The sequence below is a fragment of the Phascolarctos cinereus genome, unplaced genomic scaffold, assembly GCF_003287225.1.
Source record: "Phascolarctos cinereus isolate Bilbo 61053 unplaced genomic scaffold, phaCin_HiC Scaffold_1;HRSCAF=81, whole genome shotgun sequence".
Taxonomy (NCBI): domain Eukaryota; kingdom Metazoa; phylum Chordata; class Mammalia; order Diprotodontia; family Phascolarctidae; genus Phascolarctos; species Phascolarctos cinereus.
In genome coordinates, this window is record NW_027555514.1 from 271,791,253 (window position 1) to 271,812,190 (window position 20,938).

At 41.1% G+C, this 20,938-nt stretch overlaps 1 protein-coding gene across 6 annotated transcripts in view; it reads right to left on the reverse strand.

Moving 5' to 3' along the window:
- Positions 1-359: 359 nt before the first annotated feature.
- The window catches only part of IGF1 (insulin like growth factor 1), a 112,030-nt gene continuing 91,451 nt past the window's right edge, over positions 360-20,938 (reverse strand). For 4 of the 6 annotated variants that reach the window (XM_078146834.1, XM_020982359.2, XM_020982364.2 and 1 more), the window contains one exon: positions 360-7,768. In XM_078146834.1, the coding sequence (XP_078002960.1) occupies positions 7,650-7,768 (119 nt within the window). In that variant the 3' untranslated portion in view covers positions 360-7,649. Of the gene's footprint in view, positions 7,769-15,352; positions 15,478-20,938 lie in introns of those variants that run through there. The other 2 variants (XM_078146838.1, XM_020982360.2) reach the window with 1 other exon arrangement.

A 20,938-nucleotide genomic window follows, 5' to 3' on the forward strand; every position in this document is an offset into this window, starting at 1 on the left:
GTGTCAAGAATTGCCTGTGCTCCACACTAAATGTTATTCATAGGCAGGTCACTTTGGGTTGTGGTCTGATAGCTCTTGAGACTTATTAGTCCTATATATGTGGTGTAGTTTGGATTAATTTGGTTGTCCTGTTGCTATTGGCACACTTTCAACAGGTGGTTGATTTTGGTTCGTGTATAATTGGAGTTACCATTTTACTTGATTGTCATCCTTGATTGTTGAGAACACAAGCACTTAACAAAAGTTTGTTGACTGATGTTATAGCTGAATTCTTTAGGAATGACACATTATGCCAGTGTTATCCAAAACAGGCCGATTAATCAAACGTGATTAATTTTAATGTAATTACTAAAGAAAAGGAAGATAATATCACTTTATTATGACTCTCTAGCCGTACATTTTCCAAATATGCTTATTACAACAGTAAATGAAAGATAATGATTCAGTTAGTTACATTTTTAGAAGTCATCAGGATCAATATTCCTTCACCATAAATGAATTGAATAATAATTTCAAATACAATCAGGATTAATTTCTTGAAAAATATGCTTTTTTTTTTTTAGCTAAGACATATCATAATGAACTATCGATTGCCATTTTTAGGTTACAAAGTAGCAGGGAAGGTATGGGTTCAGTGCCAGGGGATCTGTTTAGCACACTTGGCCTTAGAAAAGTGATAAAAATATAATGAAGCAAAATGCAAGGTAGAACCATAGTCTTCATACTTCATTAACTCTCCTTATCCAAAGAGGATCTTGTATAGTGCTTGGAGCCCTTGTGTAAACTGGATACATGGTAAGTGACATTGGAAAGCTTTTGCTAATCTTACTCTGAATAGGAGTTATAATGAGATATAGCAAAAAAAAAAAAAGGCTGGTAAATAGGTTGGGTTTGAGAGGCACTCCTGCTGGGTGATTATCAGCAGTTGTATTTATTTTAAGAGTGACCAGAGATGGCAGAGCAAAACAAGATGGAAAAAAAAAGATGAATGGAATCAAGCTCTTAGGTGGGTCTTGGAAAAAGATGGTTCCTAGCTTCAAAGTTGGTGCATTTTGGGCAAAAGATGAAGAACTATTTTCATACATGATTTGGGCCAAAAGACATGCCAGGTCAAATAATGGTGGCCTTCCATGTACAAAATGGCAGATGGGATTCAGTCGACATTCTCTGACAAAGACTTAACATCTTTAGTTTGTTTTATTATCAGGCAATGGGGACAATTGCTCTTATGTCTTCCTCTTGTAACACAGGGAGAGTCTTTAAAAAAAAAAAAGGAGATACTCTTTCCCTTTGCAGAAAGAAGAGCATAAGAAGGACCAATGAAGAATGGAAGGTGAGCATCTGCTCACACTTGTGACTTGTTTATAATAATGTATGGAAAAGGAGTAGATACAAAGAAAAGTTTCAGCTGATCATTCTAAACAGTCTTTTCCAGCTCAGCACTTCTAGAGTAGTCTGCCCTTACCCTTCCTAAGAAGACCCACCAACATGTTAACTGGAAGGGGAAAAAAAAGGACAATGCAAAACAGAACAGATGGAAACCAAATCCAATCCTCTATGCTTTCAACGTAAGGCTTCTTGGTCATCTTGTTCATTGTCAGATGGAAATCTTTCTACTCTGCATGATGTATGAGAACTCCAGCCATTCTTCCCACCATTTCTTGGGGAGGGGGTAGGAATCATAAAGAAAAGACTGATATGTGTCAGGTTCTAACTTTGGAAAGGAAAGCTTTTTTTTTTATGAAAAAGAAAAACAAGTAAAATAGTAGCAAGCAAAGTGTATACTATAGGATTAAATATTAGCATTGGTAAAAATAAACAAACAAACAGGAACAAAACCTTAACAGCTTTCCTTTTAGCTTTTTCTTAATGAAAATACATCATATGTGGTCAGTTTCACTGAGGCATGATCAGGCCTTTGTGACTATAGGTGTGTGTGATTGGTGGGGTGAGAAGATGGAAAAAATACAATGGTCGAATTTTGAAATCAATGGCACTGAACAGATTTGCCAGTGGGCAGACTGGAAAGAAGGCATGGCACTTTTTGAGCTTGCTTTGGATGGGAAGCAGTGTTCTCATAGAGAGCCAACCATAGCAAGTACCTCTCAAATAAATTAGTACAATTGCTTTAATACTAAAAAATAAATGCAAACTATCTTAAATAGACTGATTATAACTTCATTAAGTCAAACATACATTTTTCCTAACTAGCCTATAGTTTCAAAGACTATTTGGGTTTTAACTTACTACCCCTTATTCCAAAAAAAGGAAAAAAAATGAAAGAAAGAACTTAGTCATTTTTTTGCACATTAAGATAATCATAAAGACAATATAAAGTTTAAAAAAACTTCACAGATTGTTAGCCATATCTTTCAACTCTTTCTCATAAGTGTCCTCTTTTTTTTACCTTTATCAGTAGATAACCTATGTCTCACATTGGAAATGCTATGTGGCATGGCTCCTTGCAAAGATCAGAGACTTTGCTTTCTATATGAAGAAGGGCTAAATGCTCATTGAGATGTTTAAATGAAGGGTGAACATCTTTCATGAATGGGAAAGTGCTGAAGAATGTCATAGGGAGAAAGGGGAGAAGGTATTCTTAGCAGTGACTGCACATCCCCACCCACACCCCTAATTTGCTCCTCTCTTTTGACTTTCTGACTTGGGAGCAGATAACAGGGCAACCAGCCCTTGACTGTACCTCTATTTGAGCTCTGCCATTCACTTAGAAATGCTGTCTTTCACTTATGTTTGTGTCTTGAGCCAAGGTATTTAGTTCTATTAATATCCTGATGAGTTTTCCAAGTTCAAGAGCCTACAAAGTCATGGAGGGCCTATGCTGACCTTAATGTCCAAGTTCTACCCCTGCCCCCAAGTTAACCATTTGGAGGCTTTGCTACTTGTGAGTGATTAAAAAAAAGGTGAAAGGTGATGGCTAGACCTAATTCTATTTCAATAAGCCTTACATCTATAGAATCATTGGTTTTTTTCAATACTTTAAAAAAATATTTCTATGCTTTCTTTTGTGTTTTTAGTCAAGTACTTTCTTAAACAAACAATAGCACCACTTTGGCATTGCTGGCCAAATCCGTAAACAGGAAAGCAAGATGGACTGCTATATACTCCTCTAGAAGCCTCCTAGGAAATGTACATTTTCCTGATGGAGACCATTGAGCCATCTGGCATAGGGGACTTCCTACATACCAACAAACTAACCCCTCAAAAGCAGGGGCAGTTTGCAAATGGCTCCTGCATAGGATTCAAATTTTCTTAAATTTTCAGAAACTGATCAGGGATTTGATTTCTGCTCAGAATGCCACCATGCCACCATGAACCCTCTAGCATGTATTCTAGACTGGCAAGTGTCAATAGTTTTTCTGTGTCCACGGGAGAGAGAGATTTTGATGGGAAAGAAGACCACACCTAGTCTGCTTACTACCAGGCTTGACTGTTCATCGGAATCCCTTCTTTTGATGATGGCTAAAGTATGGGATTATAGTAAGATGTGAGCTCCTTCCAGGTAGGAGCAGTCCTATTTTTGTAGTTGTAGTATCAGCACCTAGGAGAGTGCCTTGCATGTCACAAGCTCTTAATAAAAGCTTGTTGATTGGTCGTAGACCACAGCGGTCATCTAGTTCAATCTCATTATATAGATGCAGAAATTGAGACCCAAAGACACACAAGTAGTACTTGGCAGAGTTAGGATTTGAACCCAAAGAGTTCATTGAATCACATTGATCAAAACTGATGCCAATTAGGCTCTTTTGCTTTGGGCAATCTCTTCTTGGGGTGGTGATAATTTTTTCTTTTTCTTTTCTAGTATAAAGTTAGTAGACGAAACAAATAGACCAGTAGCTGGGGTCTAGCTAACACCCATAGTATCATGCACCATCCTGGGTCAGGAGGCTCAGGAAAGGTCTCTTGGAAGTTATGCTGGAGGCTGGAGAATTGAAAGTATTGCCACCACTGAAGAGCCTCTTTAGGAAGGGAGTGTTGGCCATCTACAATGTCTATCACTACTCTCTCAATGAATGGCCAAGATTGATCTCTTGTACAGCCTCTTGTGGTACCGAATACAATGCTCAATAAAAGCTTCTTGACTGGAAATTGACACTGTTTTCAGTACAGAATGATGTGGTGTCAGATATGCAGTATGGTTTCTTTTTGCATGTGTGTCTTTGAATCTCCAATCCCTGGCATGTAAATAGGTGCATGATAAATGCTTATTGACTGACTGATAGGTACATGCTGTCTCCCCTTAAAGAATGTAAGCTCCACGAAAGCAGAGAGTGTTTCATTTTTGTCGGTGGTGTTGTTGGCTTTGTATCACTAGCAACAAGCACAGTGCCTGGTGCACAGTAGGAGCTTAATATATTTTGTCGATCAATTGATTGATTTAAGAAAGTATTTTGATTCTATTGCCAAGGATTGTTTTTTAAAAAACTGTCATTCCTCCTTCTCCTCTTTTTTCTCTTTATAGCTTCCCATTCCTAAAAGCACATACTGTAGACTATTTTTTTAAAAAAGAAATCTTTCTAAATGAACGGATTGAGTAGATAAAATATTGATTCTTATCCTAATATCAGCTCAAGAGGTGACTATTTTTGCTTCTAGGTATCTAACTCTAAATGGGGAGGGCAGTATTTTTCTGTTCTTTAACAACAACACTTGGTATTTGACAACTGACCTTTACAAAGTATTTGCAAAGTGCTTTACTATACATGATCTCCTTTGATTTAAAATACCCCCCCCACCTCCATTAGGGAGGGTGCATTGACACTAAGGGACTCAGAGACTGAAAAACTCTCTTTCTGTTTTCTATTTAAGTGACCCAGTGGGCTGAGGAGCCAGAATGTTCTCTTTGTTACAGTATTATGTGACCGTACTAAGTGCATAAAGGAGAGATGGGCCCCTCAAATGAAAAAGTAAGTTTCATAAGAAAGGCCCGAGAGCTCAGTGCTTTTCATGGAAGTGGAGGAAAAAGATGTGAAGGTCAACTAGTTCATGTGCTTAATCATTGAGGACATTCTTACACTGGGGGAGTGGGGTAGACTTACGTGACCTTGAAGGTCTCTTCTAACTGAGATTTGAAGAGTCAAGGAATATTTACAAAGCCCCATTAATGATAGAGAGGCAGCATGACAAGACTTTTCACATTATGACATTTTTTTTCCTCTTCCTCCCCCACCCCAGAAATTTTTTTTAAAAGAACATAGTGCCTGGCATACAGTAGGAGCTTTATAAATGCTTGCTGATCGAGGTTTCATTGGGAATAAAGATTTGATTCTACCAAATTAACATCTGGTTGCTTAGCCCCCTGTTTAATGTCTCTGTTAGGTACAACCAAAGAGCTTTAGAATATCGGGGAAAGGGACCAGTAGAGAGATGCTCGAGTGCACCTTAGGGAGACAAACTGCTGACTGTGGGACCAGGATCGAACACCACCAAACTGTACTTCAGAGCAGCCTTGAATGTCATAGCCACACTCTTAAGGGTCTTAGGAAACCAGGACCCCTGGGGCTTGAAATGGGGAGACCAGGCTGAAATGAGCTTCCGTGGGCCTGTCCTCAGTGTCTACTCTCCTAAGAAAGCCGTTTTGTGGCACGCCGGGAAGTGTTTGTAGGATATTTATGAGAGATTCCTGGACAGAGTTTTTTCCATGGAACAAAATTTTCTGACTGGTCAAGGAAATGCTTTAGAACTCACTAGCTACTGAATTTAGTGAAAAGTAGTCGAATTAAAAAAGATGCATCTATAGTGATGCATTAGTCAGAGGCTAGATTAAAATTTATTCAAGGCAGCAGTTCTGTGATTGTTTTATTCGACACTTTGAATATTTTGAATCATGGGATACATGGACCTATAAGGAAGGAGCAAATTAAAATTTTCAGATATCTAGATGATCATTTCATGCACCAGCAGAGGCATTTACTAAATGGAGGCTGTTTGCCTGAAAGAATCATTGCATCCTGAAAATTTAAGCCGTGTCTTCCTCTTTACTGGCGGAAATCAGGCCGAATTTGGCTTTTTCTCTGTTTTCTCCTCTTCTCTCTCTTTCTGTTTGTGTGTTGAAATCAGAATGCATAATTCTATCCAGTCCTCAAATATAACACATCCCATGTGCTTTGAAATATTTCTGAGAAGCCTGGTGAGCTATTAGCACATTGATGCTTACAGTAATTTATGAATGCATCCCATGGTTATGATATTGTCACCCATTCAGAGGATTCCTTTCACTCCAGCAATTCATTGTTGTGTGGTAGAATCGAGAGCCTTTTCTTATTAATCCTCACACCACTCCTGTGAGGTAGGTAGATGACAAGAACTCTCCCCATTTTGCAGATGAGGAAACTGAGGCACAGAGTGGTGAAGTGACTTGCCCAAGGTCACACAGTGGTGAGTCCACAGCAGTTTGAGGATGGGATGAGAAAAGGATAATTTTGTCCCCAAAATTAAGAAAGGAAAGGGAGGACTTCTAATTCCTAGCCTTTGACACTATTTGCTGGATTGATTTCTCTTAATACTCTCTCATGGAGAAAGAGATAATCATTGTTGGTATCTTTAGCTCTATTTTTGAAAGAAATTTGTTGCTTTTTTTGGGGGGGGGGGAAGAATGTTTTTTGTTCTCCATCAAAACCAGGTGGATTTTTTAATTCCTTTTCCCTTTGTTCATCTCTTCTTCATTTTGCTTTCACCAGTTACGGTTTTGGCCAGACTCCTTCATATAACAAACTACAAAATAGCACCATTGTACTAGAAAACAGAGTTGTACATATGATTTGATAATATTCTGTATTAATGATATGCTAAATTTTACATACTGCTTTTACATGTGAAAAAGTAAAAGGAAGAAATGACTTAGATCACAGAAGGAGACACTGAGCACTCAGCAAATTGGGACTAGGGTCTACAAAAGAATTTGTTTTGCAAATTGTGTCTACTTGCTTGTGGAGGAAGAGGTGGGGGGTGCAGGGGGGGGAGCAAAGAAAGCTTTCTTTTTAAACTAAACGGATCCAACCCATATTTGGTCCAAGTGCCACAGATGGGAAGCTGTGTGTGTTTGAAAATCTCATGGTGTTACTTTCCTGCTGGGGGTTGGCTACTGAGAGTATTTGCATCGTGCAAATGGAAAGGGAAGGGAGAAGACAGACAACCGTTATCTGACACCATTAAAACAAACAGCCCTGTTGTTTGTTAAAGAAGTGCAAATAAAAATAAAACACACACGCACAGACATGCACGCACTCACGCACACATGCACACATGCACATTTAGACAAGGCTGGTGAATGCGTTGCTCTCCCAGCCAAGGGTTCATAGATCGATTCTGAGCAATTGCAGCTATGGAGGCCCATGGACTTGTGGGCTTTTGAGAAGGAAGGGAATATATTTTGTTTTGCTTTTGTACAGGATAGTATAGAGAAGTTACAGAATCAGAGAGCAACATAGCAGCTCTGGGAAGATGTTTAGCAAGGAGTTGACACTAGTCTTTTAAAGAGGTTTAACATTGGAATGTTAGCTCAGTCCATCCCCCACCCCCACCCCACTAGGAGAATGCCCATTGCTTTGCCTTTTCATCAAGCTTATTAAAACAACTGGTGTGTTTGGTTTTTGTTTTTAAAGTCTTCCAATGTTGAACAAATAACTTATTTACAGAGAAGGATCCTGCAGAGGTGGCATGTTCATTCTTCGCCCCTGGATGGTAGGTCTTACATTCTGTAGTTCCTGCTTCCTGAGCTTCCTCTGCTTGCGTTCTTCAAATGTATTTCCTGAAAATGAACAAAAATAATCAGTCTTAGCCAGGGACTTCGTGAGTGCACCTTCTCTGCAATTTCATCTTAGAAAGTTGCCTACAGAAGCTGTATTCAAACATTTTTGGTCTTGGGACCACCTTGACACTCTTAAGAATTATTGAGGACCCCAAAGAGTTTTTGTTTATATGGGTTATATCTATTGATGTTGACTGTATTAGAAGCTAAAATGTTAGCATTATCATAAAATAGTTTGAACCTCATGGATCCTTTTGGACCCCTCCAGACCCCTGAATGTTTTCAGAACCACTGACCTAGAGCACTGAGATGTTAAGTGACTTATTCGCCCAGGATCATACAGCTGGTATGGGTCTGCTGAGGTAGGACTTGAACTCAGTTCTTCCTTTCCTCAAGACTGGCTCTCTATTCACTATGCCACACAAATCCCAGTCTTAACCAACATATCAATAATATTCAATTCAACTCACAAATATTTATTTAATGCTCATTATGTATGAGGCATTGGGGATATAAAACCCAAAGCAAGATAGTTCCTATCCTCAAGTAAGACATTTACTTTCCATTTACTCTATCTATCTATCTATCTATCTATCTATCTATCTATCTATCTATCTGTCTGTCTGTCTGTCTGTCTGTCTGTCTGTCTGTCTGTCTGTCTGTCTGTCTGTCTATCTGTCTGTCTATTTAATGTATGTACATTGTTACTTGCATATTGTCTCTCCAATTAGAAAGTGAGCTCCTTGAGGGCAGGGACTGTGTTTTTGCTAGTGTTTAGCAAGTGCCCGACACATTCTAAGCACTTAATAAATGTTTGTTGACTGACTGACTACTGGTAGATACAAGAACATAAAATAAATAGACACAAAGAATTTATGAAGTAATTGTAAGGAAAGAAAAGGCTAGTAACTGGGGGTCATAAAATGTCTCATGTAGGAAGTGGTACTTGAGTTTTCAAGGAAGTTTGGAATTCCGCATGGCCAAGGTGAGGCGGGAGTGCATTCTAGACTTGGGGACCACTTCCCACTACTAAATATGGCCCTTGGATAATTCTATACCACATCCCAAGAAGTATGTTTTCTTTGGGCTTTTACAGAGAAGAGCTTTTTTTATTTAGGAGAGGTGCTAAGAATCATAAATGTTATAGGAGTTCTTAACCTGGAATCCATGAAGTTACTTTTTTAAAAAATTGATAGTCATATTTCAATATAATTGATTTTCTTTGTAATTGAGTATATTTTACTTTACACATGTAAAAGCATGATTCTAAGAAGGCGTCCATAGATTCACCAGATTATGAAAAAGGTCTAGGGCTGAAAAAAAGGTTAAGAACCTCTGATCTCTTGATCCTTTTTGCCTACTTTTGCTGACCATAGAATACTCTATACTAATGAAATTACAGGTTCTGTCCCTATCTTCTATGTATATAATAAAAAGAGGCAGTGTGGCCCAGTGGATAGAGAGTTAGCCATAGAGTAAGGAAGACATGAGTTCAAGACATGGGTCTAAGACACATCATGTTTATACGACATGGGCAAGTCCTTTAACCTCTCACTGTTGCTGGCAAGTCACTAAGAATATAACTTGGAGAGCAGGTGCTAATCTACCTTGGTAGAGGGAGTTTCTTTACCAGAAATTCCAACAAAATTACAGGCCTAGTTCAACCCTCTTCCCCCAGTTTGAGTAGATAATCACAAGATTGAGCCACTGGAAGGATCAGGTAGTTCAACCCCCTACTTAGAGCATAAGCACCGTCTACCATATCCTTATCATCTCATACACAGTAGCACTTAATAAAGGTTTTCTATCTCATTCCGCTCTGCACCACTCCATTCTGCTCTATACAAGCGGACATCCAACTTCTATTTGAAGGTCTCCAGTGACTAGGTACTCATAATTTCACAGGACTGCCTACACATTTCCTTTATAGTTGTTTTTAATGGCTAAGAAGTTTTCTATTGATTCCATATTTGAGTCCCTTTAAATTTCGCCTATTGGTCCATGCTCTGGGACCAAGAAGAATAAGGCAAATTTTCCCTCACATAGCTCTTGAAACATTTGAAGGTAGTGATGACTTTTCCTTAATACCCCTGAATGGCACCTGAAATTATTATTATTATTTTTAAGTGAAAACTGAATGTCAAAGCTGGAAAAGCCCTTAGAGGTAACAGTCCAACCCTTTCTGAGGAAACTGAACCCCAAAGACATGAAGTGTAACTTGACATTTATGGGAAATTCTGTCCAGTGGTTCAGCAGCAAAAGAATCTGAGCAGCCTACCTTATAGGCTTATCTTGCCCTGATAGTTGACTCTTTTGCACACCCCTGAAAAATGTTAGTACAGTGGTTAGTACAGTTAGTGTAGGAATTTATGGGGAATGGAGAAAGAAGAGAAGAAATCAGCCTCAGGCTCCCAGACATTGATTGAAAATATGCAAAAGCAAGAGCTTTTCCTTTGATCTTGTCAGTTGCAGTATACTGTGAAGATGTGAGGATTCCCTCTCCCTCAATGAGGTAAGAACATTAATATAGTAGCATATTGAGAGAAAAGGGTGAGAGGAAGGAGGGGGAGAGATAGAGAAGGGAAGGAAATGGGAGGGAAGAAGGAGAGAGAGAGACAGAGACAGAGAGAGAGAGAGAGCTAGAGAGAGAGAGAGAGAGAGAGAGAGAGAGAGAGAGAGAGAGAGAGAGAGAGAGAGAGAGAGAGAGGAGAGAAGAGAGAAAGGAGATCTGTTCCTTACTATGTGTGTAGTCAGGCTAGACCTGCTGACCCCTAACGTCCTTTTCAGATTGGAATCTTGTGACCAGTTCAGTGACTGATCTCTATAACGGTCTATCAATATTAGGCATAGTATCAATCAGTCACTAAGTATTAATTAAGCACTCACTGCATGCCAGACACTGTACTACTTGCTTAGGATACAAACACAAAAATAAAAGAGTTTCTGCCTTTGGGGGTTTACATTCTAAGAAGGCAGCAGTATGTATATATCTAAGTAAAATGGTCCTTTTGGGTGGGTGGAAGGAGGAGGTCCTAGCAGCTGGGGGCACTGAGGAAGGCTTCATGTAGAAGGTGATCCTTGAACTAAGCTTTAAAGGTAACTAGGGATTCTAAAGCATGGTAGTAAGGAGGGACTGTGTTCCTGATAGGAGGTAACAATTTGAGAGACAGACAGAGAGACAGAGTGAGAGATAGAGATACAGAGACAGAGAGAGATACACACAGAGACACAGAGAAGAGGGACAGACAGAGGCACACACAGAGAGGAGAGACAGAGGAGAGAGAGACACATACAGAGATACAGAGAGACAGAGACAGAGAGAGGGAGGAGGGAGAGAGGGAGACAGAAAGAGAGTCAGAGACAGAGACACTCGCAGAGAGAGAGAGAGAGAGAGAGAGAGAGAGAGAGAGAGAGAGAGAGAGAGAGAGAGAGAGAGTTAGTTCTAAGTATCTAAGTCAGAAAGACTGCAAGTCTTCCAGTCTCCAAGGCTGGTGGTCTCACCACTATGCCACCTAGCAGGCCTTTAGCTAGGAGTCAGAAGATGATTTTCCTCTCTGCTCTCAAAGAGGGTGTTAGTTTTAAGCCTGAGTGGGTGCAAATTCATAAAGATTAATTTAGCCTCTTCTTTGAGGTGTGTCTCCATAGCCAAGTAGAGGCATAGATATAACTCAGCTGAGCAAAGTGAACTTCTTCCCAAGTTGCCCATTCCCCTCCTTCCCTCCCTCCCCCTACTCTCCCTGCCGCAAACATACATGGCTGTGACTGTTCCAAACCAGCTGGAATGTCTGCTTTGCATTTGGCTCGGTTCCCAAAGTCTCACACACACTTTCTTTGGTGCAGACAATGGAAATAACAAAACAAAAGCACTTAGGGACTGTGGTCTCAGTTACATCTTTTGCTTGGCTCATTATCTTAACTTAATTACCCAGGGTAGTGTTGACAAAGAATGGCAAGCATTGGCCGTGAGGGCAACCAAGATGGTGCCCACTTTTTAATCCCATTTTGCTGGGTACTGAAACTATTCCTAATTTGGCAAAAATCATCCCAAATTTCTACAAACTTGTCAATGTGATTAGGTATTTAAAAAGGAAAACAGCAATGAGCTAAAAAAAGGAATTCTATCTTTTAATGTCACAAGGGAATGGGTAATCATTTAGGCCAAATTGGGAGGGACCCTGAAAGCCATCTAGTCCAACAGTTGGTGACCAAAAATCCCCTCTATCATACTGGCTATGGAGTCAGAGGGTCTAGTTCAAAAGCCTGCCTCTAATGTTTGCCACCTATGTGACCTTCGACATGTCATTTAACCAGTCTGGGCCTTAGTTTCCTCATCTGCAAAATGAAGGGGTTGAAATAGATGGTCTCTGAGGTCTCTTTTAGGGCAGCTAGGTGGCACAGTAAATAGAATGCTGGGCCTAGAATCAGGAAGGCTCATCTTCCTGAATTCAAATCTGGCCTCGGACACTTATTAATTGGGTGACCCTGGTAAGTCTTAATGCTGTTTGCCTCAGTTTCCTCATCCATAAAATGAGCTGGAGAAAGAAATGGCAAGCCACTCCAGTATCTTTGCAAAGAAATTCCCAAAGAGTCAGACATAACTGAAATGACTGAACAACAACAGAGATCTCTTTTAGTTCTACATCTGGGAACCTCTATGTCACTTTATATCCTTGGGCCTCAGTTTCCTCATCTGTAAAATAAAAGGGTTGGACTTTGAGGTCCTTTTCAGCTTTAGGTTGATGATCTAATGACCTTATAATCTTAAATCACTTAACTTTCCTGGACTTCAGTCAGCCGTCAATCAATCAATCATAAGTATTTGTTGGGCTCCTACTGGGCCCTTTACTAGGTGCTGGGGATACAAAGGCAATTATAGGGTGGGGTGTTTCATAACTAGGCTGTATCAACTGGGGCTTTGTCTCAGGCCGCTACAGTTTAGATGGTGCTCACAGCACTTATGCTCCTTCTGAGGTATAGGAGCAACTGAGCTGAATTCAGCCTGTTTAGCAAGAATAATGAATTAAAACAAGACGAAACCACATGATACATCTTCTCCTCTTCCCACCCTCCATCTCTCCTCTCCTACCTACTGACTTTACCTTAAAAAACTGATATGATGGTAACCCCACTTAGCTACCATCATTACTACTGATGGCTCTGTGCAGAACAGGCAGCCTGATACAAACAGCAATTGACAGCTCCCAAACCTAGAAATTGAACAGACTTCATTTGTTCCCCTTGACTAGCACCATTAGCTTTTGCCCCAGAGACACACCCCACTCATCTAATATGAAGACATAGGACAGCATGATAACAGGCCCTCTACTATTCTGAGGGGAAGCAGTGATGTTTCCACTGGGCAAACATTTCCAGTGCTGCCCATTCAGAACAAGTCAAGTATTGTAGGCCACAATATCTTGGCAATAGATAGTACCCTTGAGCACTGGGGAAATGCTGTTTGGCCGTGCTAAGCATTAGCACACTCTTGTCCAACAGCAAGTACCATCTTGGCTTTGACCTCTTCCCCAGAAAGACTAATTATGTAAGGAGAGCCACTGAAATCTTGAAGGGTCCGCAATTGCCCTGGCCTGTTACCTGTTGGAGCAATCTGTGGCAGCAATATCAGTTATTTGGGTGTGTGTGTGTGTGTGTGTGTGTGTGTGTGTGTGTGTGTGTGTGTAGGCATGATTAAGTGGGCTTGGTATCAGCTCCAATATCCCTGTCCCCTGGGAATCACAAGTCCAAATTCCAGGAGAGTTAAGTCAGCCTTTCATCTCTGGGAATCAGGCGTATTGAATGTCAGGCAAATTATGCATCTGTTTGGGGAATGACCTTTAAGATCAAGTTCCTGTCCACTTTACTAGAGACTCTACAAAATGCCAGTAAATATCTGGGCTGTTTGGCAAAGATAAGAGTTGTGGTTGTCCAAAGGTGCTTATACGGGATTCAGCTGTAAGCAGCATCTGGTGTCATTCTATGCCAATGGTAACAATCCCAAACCAAGTGCATTGAATTTGCTGTTAAGTGATGAAATGGCATCATGCCCATTCAGAAGGCTTAAGGGTTAGCAACCTCAAATTCTTCCTGGTCACATAGGTTGTCCCCTTTCAAGAGGATCGGTATTCAAAGGAAGCAGGTGGGGGGCAGGAAGATGCAGAGAACCAAATTCTTGGCAAGTTGTGGGCTGAGTCAGTGTTTGAACCAATTGAAAAATGTATCCAAAGTCTCTTGGTTGATAAATGGGCTAGCTAATAAAACAACAACAGCAACAACAAAAACCCCCAAACTAATATCAGACTAGTCCAAAGAGTATTGAATTTGACAACAGAGGATATGGGTTTGACTTGTATCTCTGCCAATTACTGCTTGTGGAACTTGGGCAAGTCATTTCTCTCTGGACCTCAGTTTCCTTACTTGTAACATGAGTGAGATGGAATGGATGGCCTCTAATGATCTTCCTAGCTGATTCTAAAGAGGCTCTTAGCTACTTCTCTCATGATAGTATTGCTCTGTCTCACCAAGGCAGATTTAGGCTCAATATGAGAGATTTCCCAAGATATTCTCACCATCCGTAAATGGAATGTACTGCCTTGTGAAATTTTAAGTACCAAAACTGGTTGGTTTGGTCATAGCAGAGGCTAGGCATAAGTAGACTTGCTGCATCCCCAAATGGGAGACAGTGTAGTATTATGGAAAGACCAATAGATGTTGAATTAGAAAATCCAGATGGATAGCTCAGCTCTGCTGCTGGTTGTGATCTATGCGACCTTAGTCACTGCCTTTTTTTTTGGGGGGGGTGTTCTAGTTTCTTTATCTGCAAAAGTGAAAGTGGTTGGACTAGATAGACGGTCGCTAAGATTTTTTTCCAGCTCTGCCATTCTGTGCTCTAAGGGTCTTCCCAGTTCTGACATTCTCTATGGCAAGACCCCTTCCAGCTCTTACCTTCTCCTAAGAGTTCTCTCAGCCCTGACATTACACACACCTTTCAGCTGTAAATCTATAGTTTCAAGCTATCCCATCAGAGCCCTCACTTCATCGATGCGACCTTATATCTCAGGACTCAGTTAAGTTTCCAGTGTAGAAGATCATGACCACTGATTTAGGATGGTGGGAGAGGGGTGGGAGGGAAGACATGCCAGTGATGCTTTGCTTTGCTGGTGGAGGGCTCACTCTGGGTTTCATTTTCTTGTGAGATGCCATGAAGCTGTTGAGGAGCCTGGGTTGTTTAGACTGTTGATTTTATGAGTTTCTTGTTTACTTAGCTGTTTGTATATGTGTTAGGTTTTTGATGTAAAAAGTTGAAAGACACTGTCTTGCCCTGACTGAGTTATTTTTGGAAGTACAGAAAGGGCTGGAGTTCTTGGTCATGGCATTTCTAGAAGGGAAAATGCCAGATTTTGGCAGCTTCGCTGAGATATGCTAAATATACGCTATCAGATGGTGTTCAGAACATTCATACCTAAAAACTAGATTTTTTTTTTTGCCTTTTAGCTCCTATCACGTGAAGTTACTTTTGATGCCAAGAATACAGATTACTAAGATTACAGTAGCATTCCAAAAAAGCAGGTAAATTCCAGTCTTTCATCACTTGCTGTCTTTTTAATATCTAATGCTATAATAACATGAGTGGTAGACCAGATGACCTCTGAGACCTCTTCCAGCTCTATGTTTATGATTCTGCAAACATCTCTGGGCCTCAGCTTCTTCACCTGTAAAATGAGGGGGATGGATAAGGTGCTGTTTCCACCTCTAGATTATGCTTGTACGATTTGCCCCAAGGGGTTGTGGTAAGGGCCAAGTGAGATTATAACAGCTAAACCCACCCTAAGCCCTAAGCCCACCCATTCTCATCATTCTTTTTTTAGAAGCTGATTTGTGATTTCACTTATGTAGGGAACTTCTAGTGTGGAAATTCTTTCCGCTAATTCAGATCAGTAACTACCCTGCAATTTATATACTCTTAGACAGCTGTTAGGCATATTGAGAAACTGCCCAGAGTCACATATTGTCCATTATGTTAGAGCACTCGAACCCATATCTTTCTGACTTTGAGGTCAGCTTTCTGTCCACTGCTGTTATAGAATTTTAAGATTGGCAAAGCAGTTTATGAGCCTCGTAACTACCCCCAGAGGTATATACTATAGGCATTATTGGCCTCATTTGGCACATGAATAAACTGAGGCATGAGAAGGTTTAAAAGTTCCCTTCTAACGTCCCCGAATGTTGGGGCTAAGATTCGAATCTAGACCCTAGTCCATCACCCTTTCCATTATATCATGTTGGTCCTCAAGTGAGACCATGAGATGTTATTTAGGAATAGCTGAGCAGACCTTAGAGCTGATAGAAATGGCAACTGTTTGACTCCGTCCTTTACCGATAAACCTTCTCTGTTATCTCATCACTGTTCGGAGGTGGCCCTGGGTTCCCAAAAGCCACTCCAGGCGAGGACAAACTCTGGCGGACTCTCCTGGAGGAAATGGCTTCCACCAGTGTCCAGGGACCAGCTGGGTTCAGCTGAGGCAGCTCAAACACTAGCTTGGCTGCAGAGGAATCACGTTTTTGACCACAACAACTTTTGACAACTTTCTATTCTTTTTCCTGTTACTACTTTTGCCTAACATTGATATGTCACCTCTGTCTCTTAGAATGCTTTGTAACTAGGCTCAGATGCTTATAATCTAGCCACTGCTCAGATTTTTACAGTCTAGCCAATAGCTCACAGGTGCTCAGATTCCTTAAGAGTCTGACCAATATGGTAGATCTTTAATAAATTTTGTCTTTGGCTAAAAAAAAAAGAATTCTTTGTATCTAGCATTTGGGCAGCTAAGTGGCACAGAAGACAGAGTGCTGGGCCTGGAAGACTCATTTTCCTGAGTTGAAATCCCATCTCGGACATTTGTTACTGTGTGACCTTGGGCAAGTCACTTACCACTATTTGTCTCAGTTTTCTCATCTGTAAAAATAAGCTGGAGAAGGAAATGGCAGACCACTCTAGTGTCTTTGCCAAGAAAACCCCAAAAGGGGTCACAAAGAGTTGGACATGACTGAAAAATGACTGACCATTACCACCAACAAAATCTAGCATTTACATAGGACTAGGTGGTTTCCTTCAAAATTCTGTTTAAGCTCTACTTCTGCAAGAGGCCTGATTCCCTATGGCTGCTGGTATCCTTCCAGTCAAATGTTTCCCTTGTATTTATTTTCATACATACATTTACATACAGACTATCTCTTCTATTAGAACGTAAAGTCCTCAAGGGCGGGCATTGTTTAATTTTTGTCTTTGCACCCTCAGTGCATGGAGTCGGTGCTTAATAAATGCTTGTTGGTTGGTTGTATATATTGTCTATATTATCCCAATGGATCCTCACAACAGCCCTTTGAGATAAGTACCATCTTCCAGAGGAAGGAAACCAATGCTCACAATGGGTGTGACTAGCCTGGGTTACCTAATTAAGCTTCTGAGGTAGGGTTGGAATCCACATCTGACCGCCTCCAAGTTCAAGATATGAGAGGGGTTGCCCTGGCATTGATGTTGGAAGGACCTGTGCCCACAAAATCATAGATACTTGAACTTTTGACAGACTTCCCAGAACAGTGTGGTTCTGTGATTAGCTCACAGGGCTGGTAGGATTGGGCGCCAGCATCTTCCAATGATTCTTTGTGATGAATCATGCGTAATACTCCGAAGCTGCATTTCGAAATTCCTTTCTCAGCATGTGAGAGATATTGGGAGTTTGAAGAGCAGTTTGGAACTTTTACGTGGAATGAGAGAGGACTCTGATGAGTAAATGTTATTTGCTTCCATTTGAAGTTGATGGGACCCTCAACATAGACAGCTATCCAATTGGATGTGGGCTTTCCCCGTACGGAAAATGATGTGATTATTCATGCTTATATTCTTCTTTCTACATCTTGCTTGGCAACCTTTGCCATCTTCCCTCTATAGTCTTCCTAGTATCATTCTGAGTTAAAGAATAAAATACTATCACTCTCATTTTGCGGGTCAAGGACTTATGGGTATACAGGCACCTTAGGCAACCAGGGATAATAGCAGCACCTTGTATGTGTATGAGGATTTATATTTCTCAAAGAATGCTCCTGAGTATCTACAGAGTGCTGTACACAGAGGCAACCTGGAATTATGGGTAGAAGACTGGGCGTGGTGTTAGGAAGAACTTGGTTCATAGGATGTCATAGACGGAGGACTAGAAAGGACCTCAGAGGACACTGAGTCCCTCATTTTTCAGATAAAGAAACAGAGGCCCATAGGGGCTAAGTGTTTTGCCTAATATGACACAGGTAGTATCGAGGTGGAATTTGAACCCAGGTCCTCTGACTCCAGAGTCATTGCTCTTAGTTTCCATTTAAATCTTGTCTTGGATACTTACTAGCCAGGTGACCCTGGGCAAGCCACTTAACCTCTGTATACCCAGGAATTCCTTATGACTTATTTACAAGGTCATACAGGGGTTGGGATCCCCATTGGTGGGGGAAATTGCCATGTTGGGAGTTTCCTAAACTGCAAATCATTGATCTTTCACATATTAGCTCTACATGTAGAAGGTGCTACATAAATGATTCTTGAAGGAATGAATGAATGAGTAACCTGTTTCCAGGTGCCATGTTGGATGCCAAGGTCTTTGGTTCTCTTCATTTGACCACTCTCTCACCATAGGGCTAACAGGAGTCTTCAAGCCAACAATGGTAGACCGATTAGGGATTGTTACCCATCCCTAAACCTGTCAGCTTCCTCTGTCTGTAACCCTGCGGAATTCAGGTCCAGCCACAATTGTTATCTCCAGCTGTGAAAATAAAATGTCCTATTTTGACAGACTGTGGGGCTGCCTGGCCTTTAGTTGTTTAACCTCTCGGTGTGGGCTGGGCCTGAAGCTCCGTGCTAACTAACATTAGTGCATTTTGAAAAGAGAGCCATAAAACCTCTGGCATCTGAAAATCCAGCCTGTGAAGGCTTTTGACTTTTGGCCAGCTCGGGGTCAGCAAGGTCACATTTCCTGGTTTCTTGCTGGAACCTTCAGAGCTATTTTACCAGCAAGAAAAGCTGCTTTTGTGGTCAGCAGCTTGCTCATCCTGCCGAATATTAGACTTTCCTATCCTCTGTTCTATGAGGCATGGATGCCCCAGAGCCAATGCCAACAAATGACCCCATGTCTCAGAGGCAGGCCTTGCATTTGCATCCTCAGAATGCCAGGCTAACTGACTCCTGTTGGACACAGTACCTCTCCCAGGGATCGTCCAAGACTTCAATAGGAATGCTGGGTTTTAAAGCATAATCTTTCTCACTGGAAAGCAAGTGGTTGGCATGCTTGAGATAATTAAGGAAGTATAGAAAGAAAGGCCGTGTCACTCGGCCCCTAATAATAGCAATGGACATTTCTATAGTGCTTGAAGGTTGCCAAATGCTTTATGTACAATTCATTTAGCACACCATAGTGGTTAGAGAGCTGACCTCAGAGCCAGGAATACCTGAGTTCAAGTCATACTTCTGACACATACTTGCTTTGGGGTCATTGGTAAGCCAGCATCCTGGGCAACTTGCTAAATTTTTAAGTTACAGCCAGATTGTAAAATTCTATCAATGATTGGAATTTCCATACTGGAACTTCCCTGCTGCAATGAAATCACAAGCCTTTCCCACCACCAGTTAAAAAGAACAAGACTGGAGAAGGAGATGTCAGTCATTTACCATGGATGAAGGGTATTGGGTGGGCAGTCCAAGTATTTCATTGCCATCCACAAACCTAGAAGGTCTCAGCACCTCAGTGTCCCCTTGCAGCTCTAGCTAAGACCAGAGTCACAGAGTTACAGATGTGTGTAAGAAGGAGCTGCCTCATCTGTTAGTTCTCCATACTAATGACACATGCCAAGTCAAGTCCGTATTCCTATGTTTGCAAACATCGTTTCATTTTAGACTCACCGCAACCCTATGAGGTCATTAATACAGTTTACAAGCCCCATTTTCCATATTAGGGAAGTGAGGAGAGAAAAGGAATGGGTCGTCAGCTAGTGTCAGAGGTGAGATTTGAACCTGGGTCTTCCTGACTCCAAGTTCGATGCTCTATCCATGACAATAGGCTACATTTCAATGTTGCTTGATATTTCACTCGCACCTAGACCCCAGGCCTATTGAGAAAGCTCAGGAACCATTCAATACCTTCAGGCTAAGGGGGATATCGAGGGGGATTTTGAATATTCTCTATGGAGAGTTTCCTTATAGAGTTGTGGCATACAGCAGACAGAGTGGAATGAACTTTGGACTCAGTCATACCTGCTGTAGGGGGTAAAAATCCAGACTCTGTCATTTATTAAAACAAATGTTATCATCCCCATTTTGCAGGTTAAGGAATTGTGGGCATATGGTAGCCTTGGGCAACCAGTAATAATAGTAGCCTGGGACTACAGGCAAAATCGTGACTCTGAGACTCATCTGTAAAATGGGGATGATTTCTACCTCACAGAGTTGTTGTAGAGAGAGAAGTAGAGAAAAAGTAAAGAAGAAGTAGGGAAATCTTATAGCACTATAGAATTGTGATCTACGGGTGGGAAATGAGTTAAAACTTAATGTATTCCTCTCTTTAGGAAAATATTAGATAGAGTCTGAATGGTTAATTGCCAGTTCTAGAGAACCACTTGATGACAGTGTCTTAAGACACTGAATGATACCCCAAAGATGAGGAACTGCCTTCGTCTTAGGAGGCATCTTGGAATAGTAGATGGCAAGCTGGCCTCCAAGACTGGAGATTGGACTTCATGTGCTGCCTCTGGTTGTGTGACCTCAGATAAGTCATTTCACCTCTAAGTGCTTGAGGCAACAGTCTTCAACCACAAATGGCAGAGAAGGTGCCATTCTTCATTGGTAGTTGGAGTTTTCTCAACTGGGTGTTTCCTGTGCCAGTGGAAGTCATAGATGCAGTCCCTGCCCTTATCGCTTGGCCTTGAGGGCACGGGTCAAGTTTGTTTCTAGAGGATGATAAAGAAGTCAAACCTGTGATTTCTCACAAGAGATGTTTGTCCAAGAGCAGTCCACAGCCTTTGTGCCATTTTGCCAAATGTTTTATGGATGACTTTGATCAAATTCAAAGCATAAAATTTGTCTCTAATGAAGGATAGCTCTCTACTCTGCCTTCTGAAAGGATTTGACTAATTTAG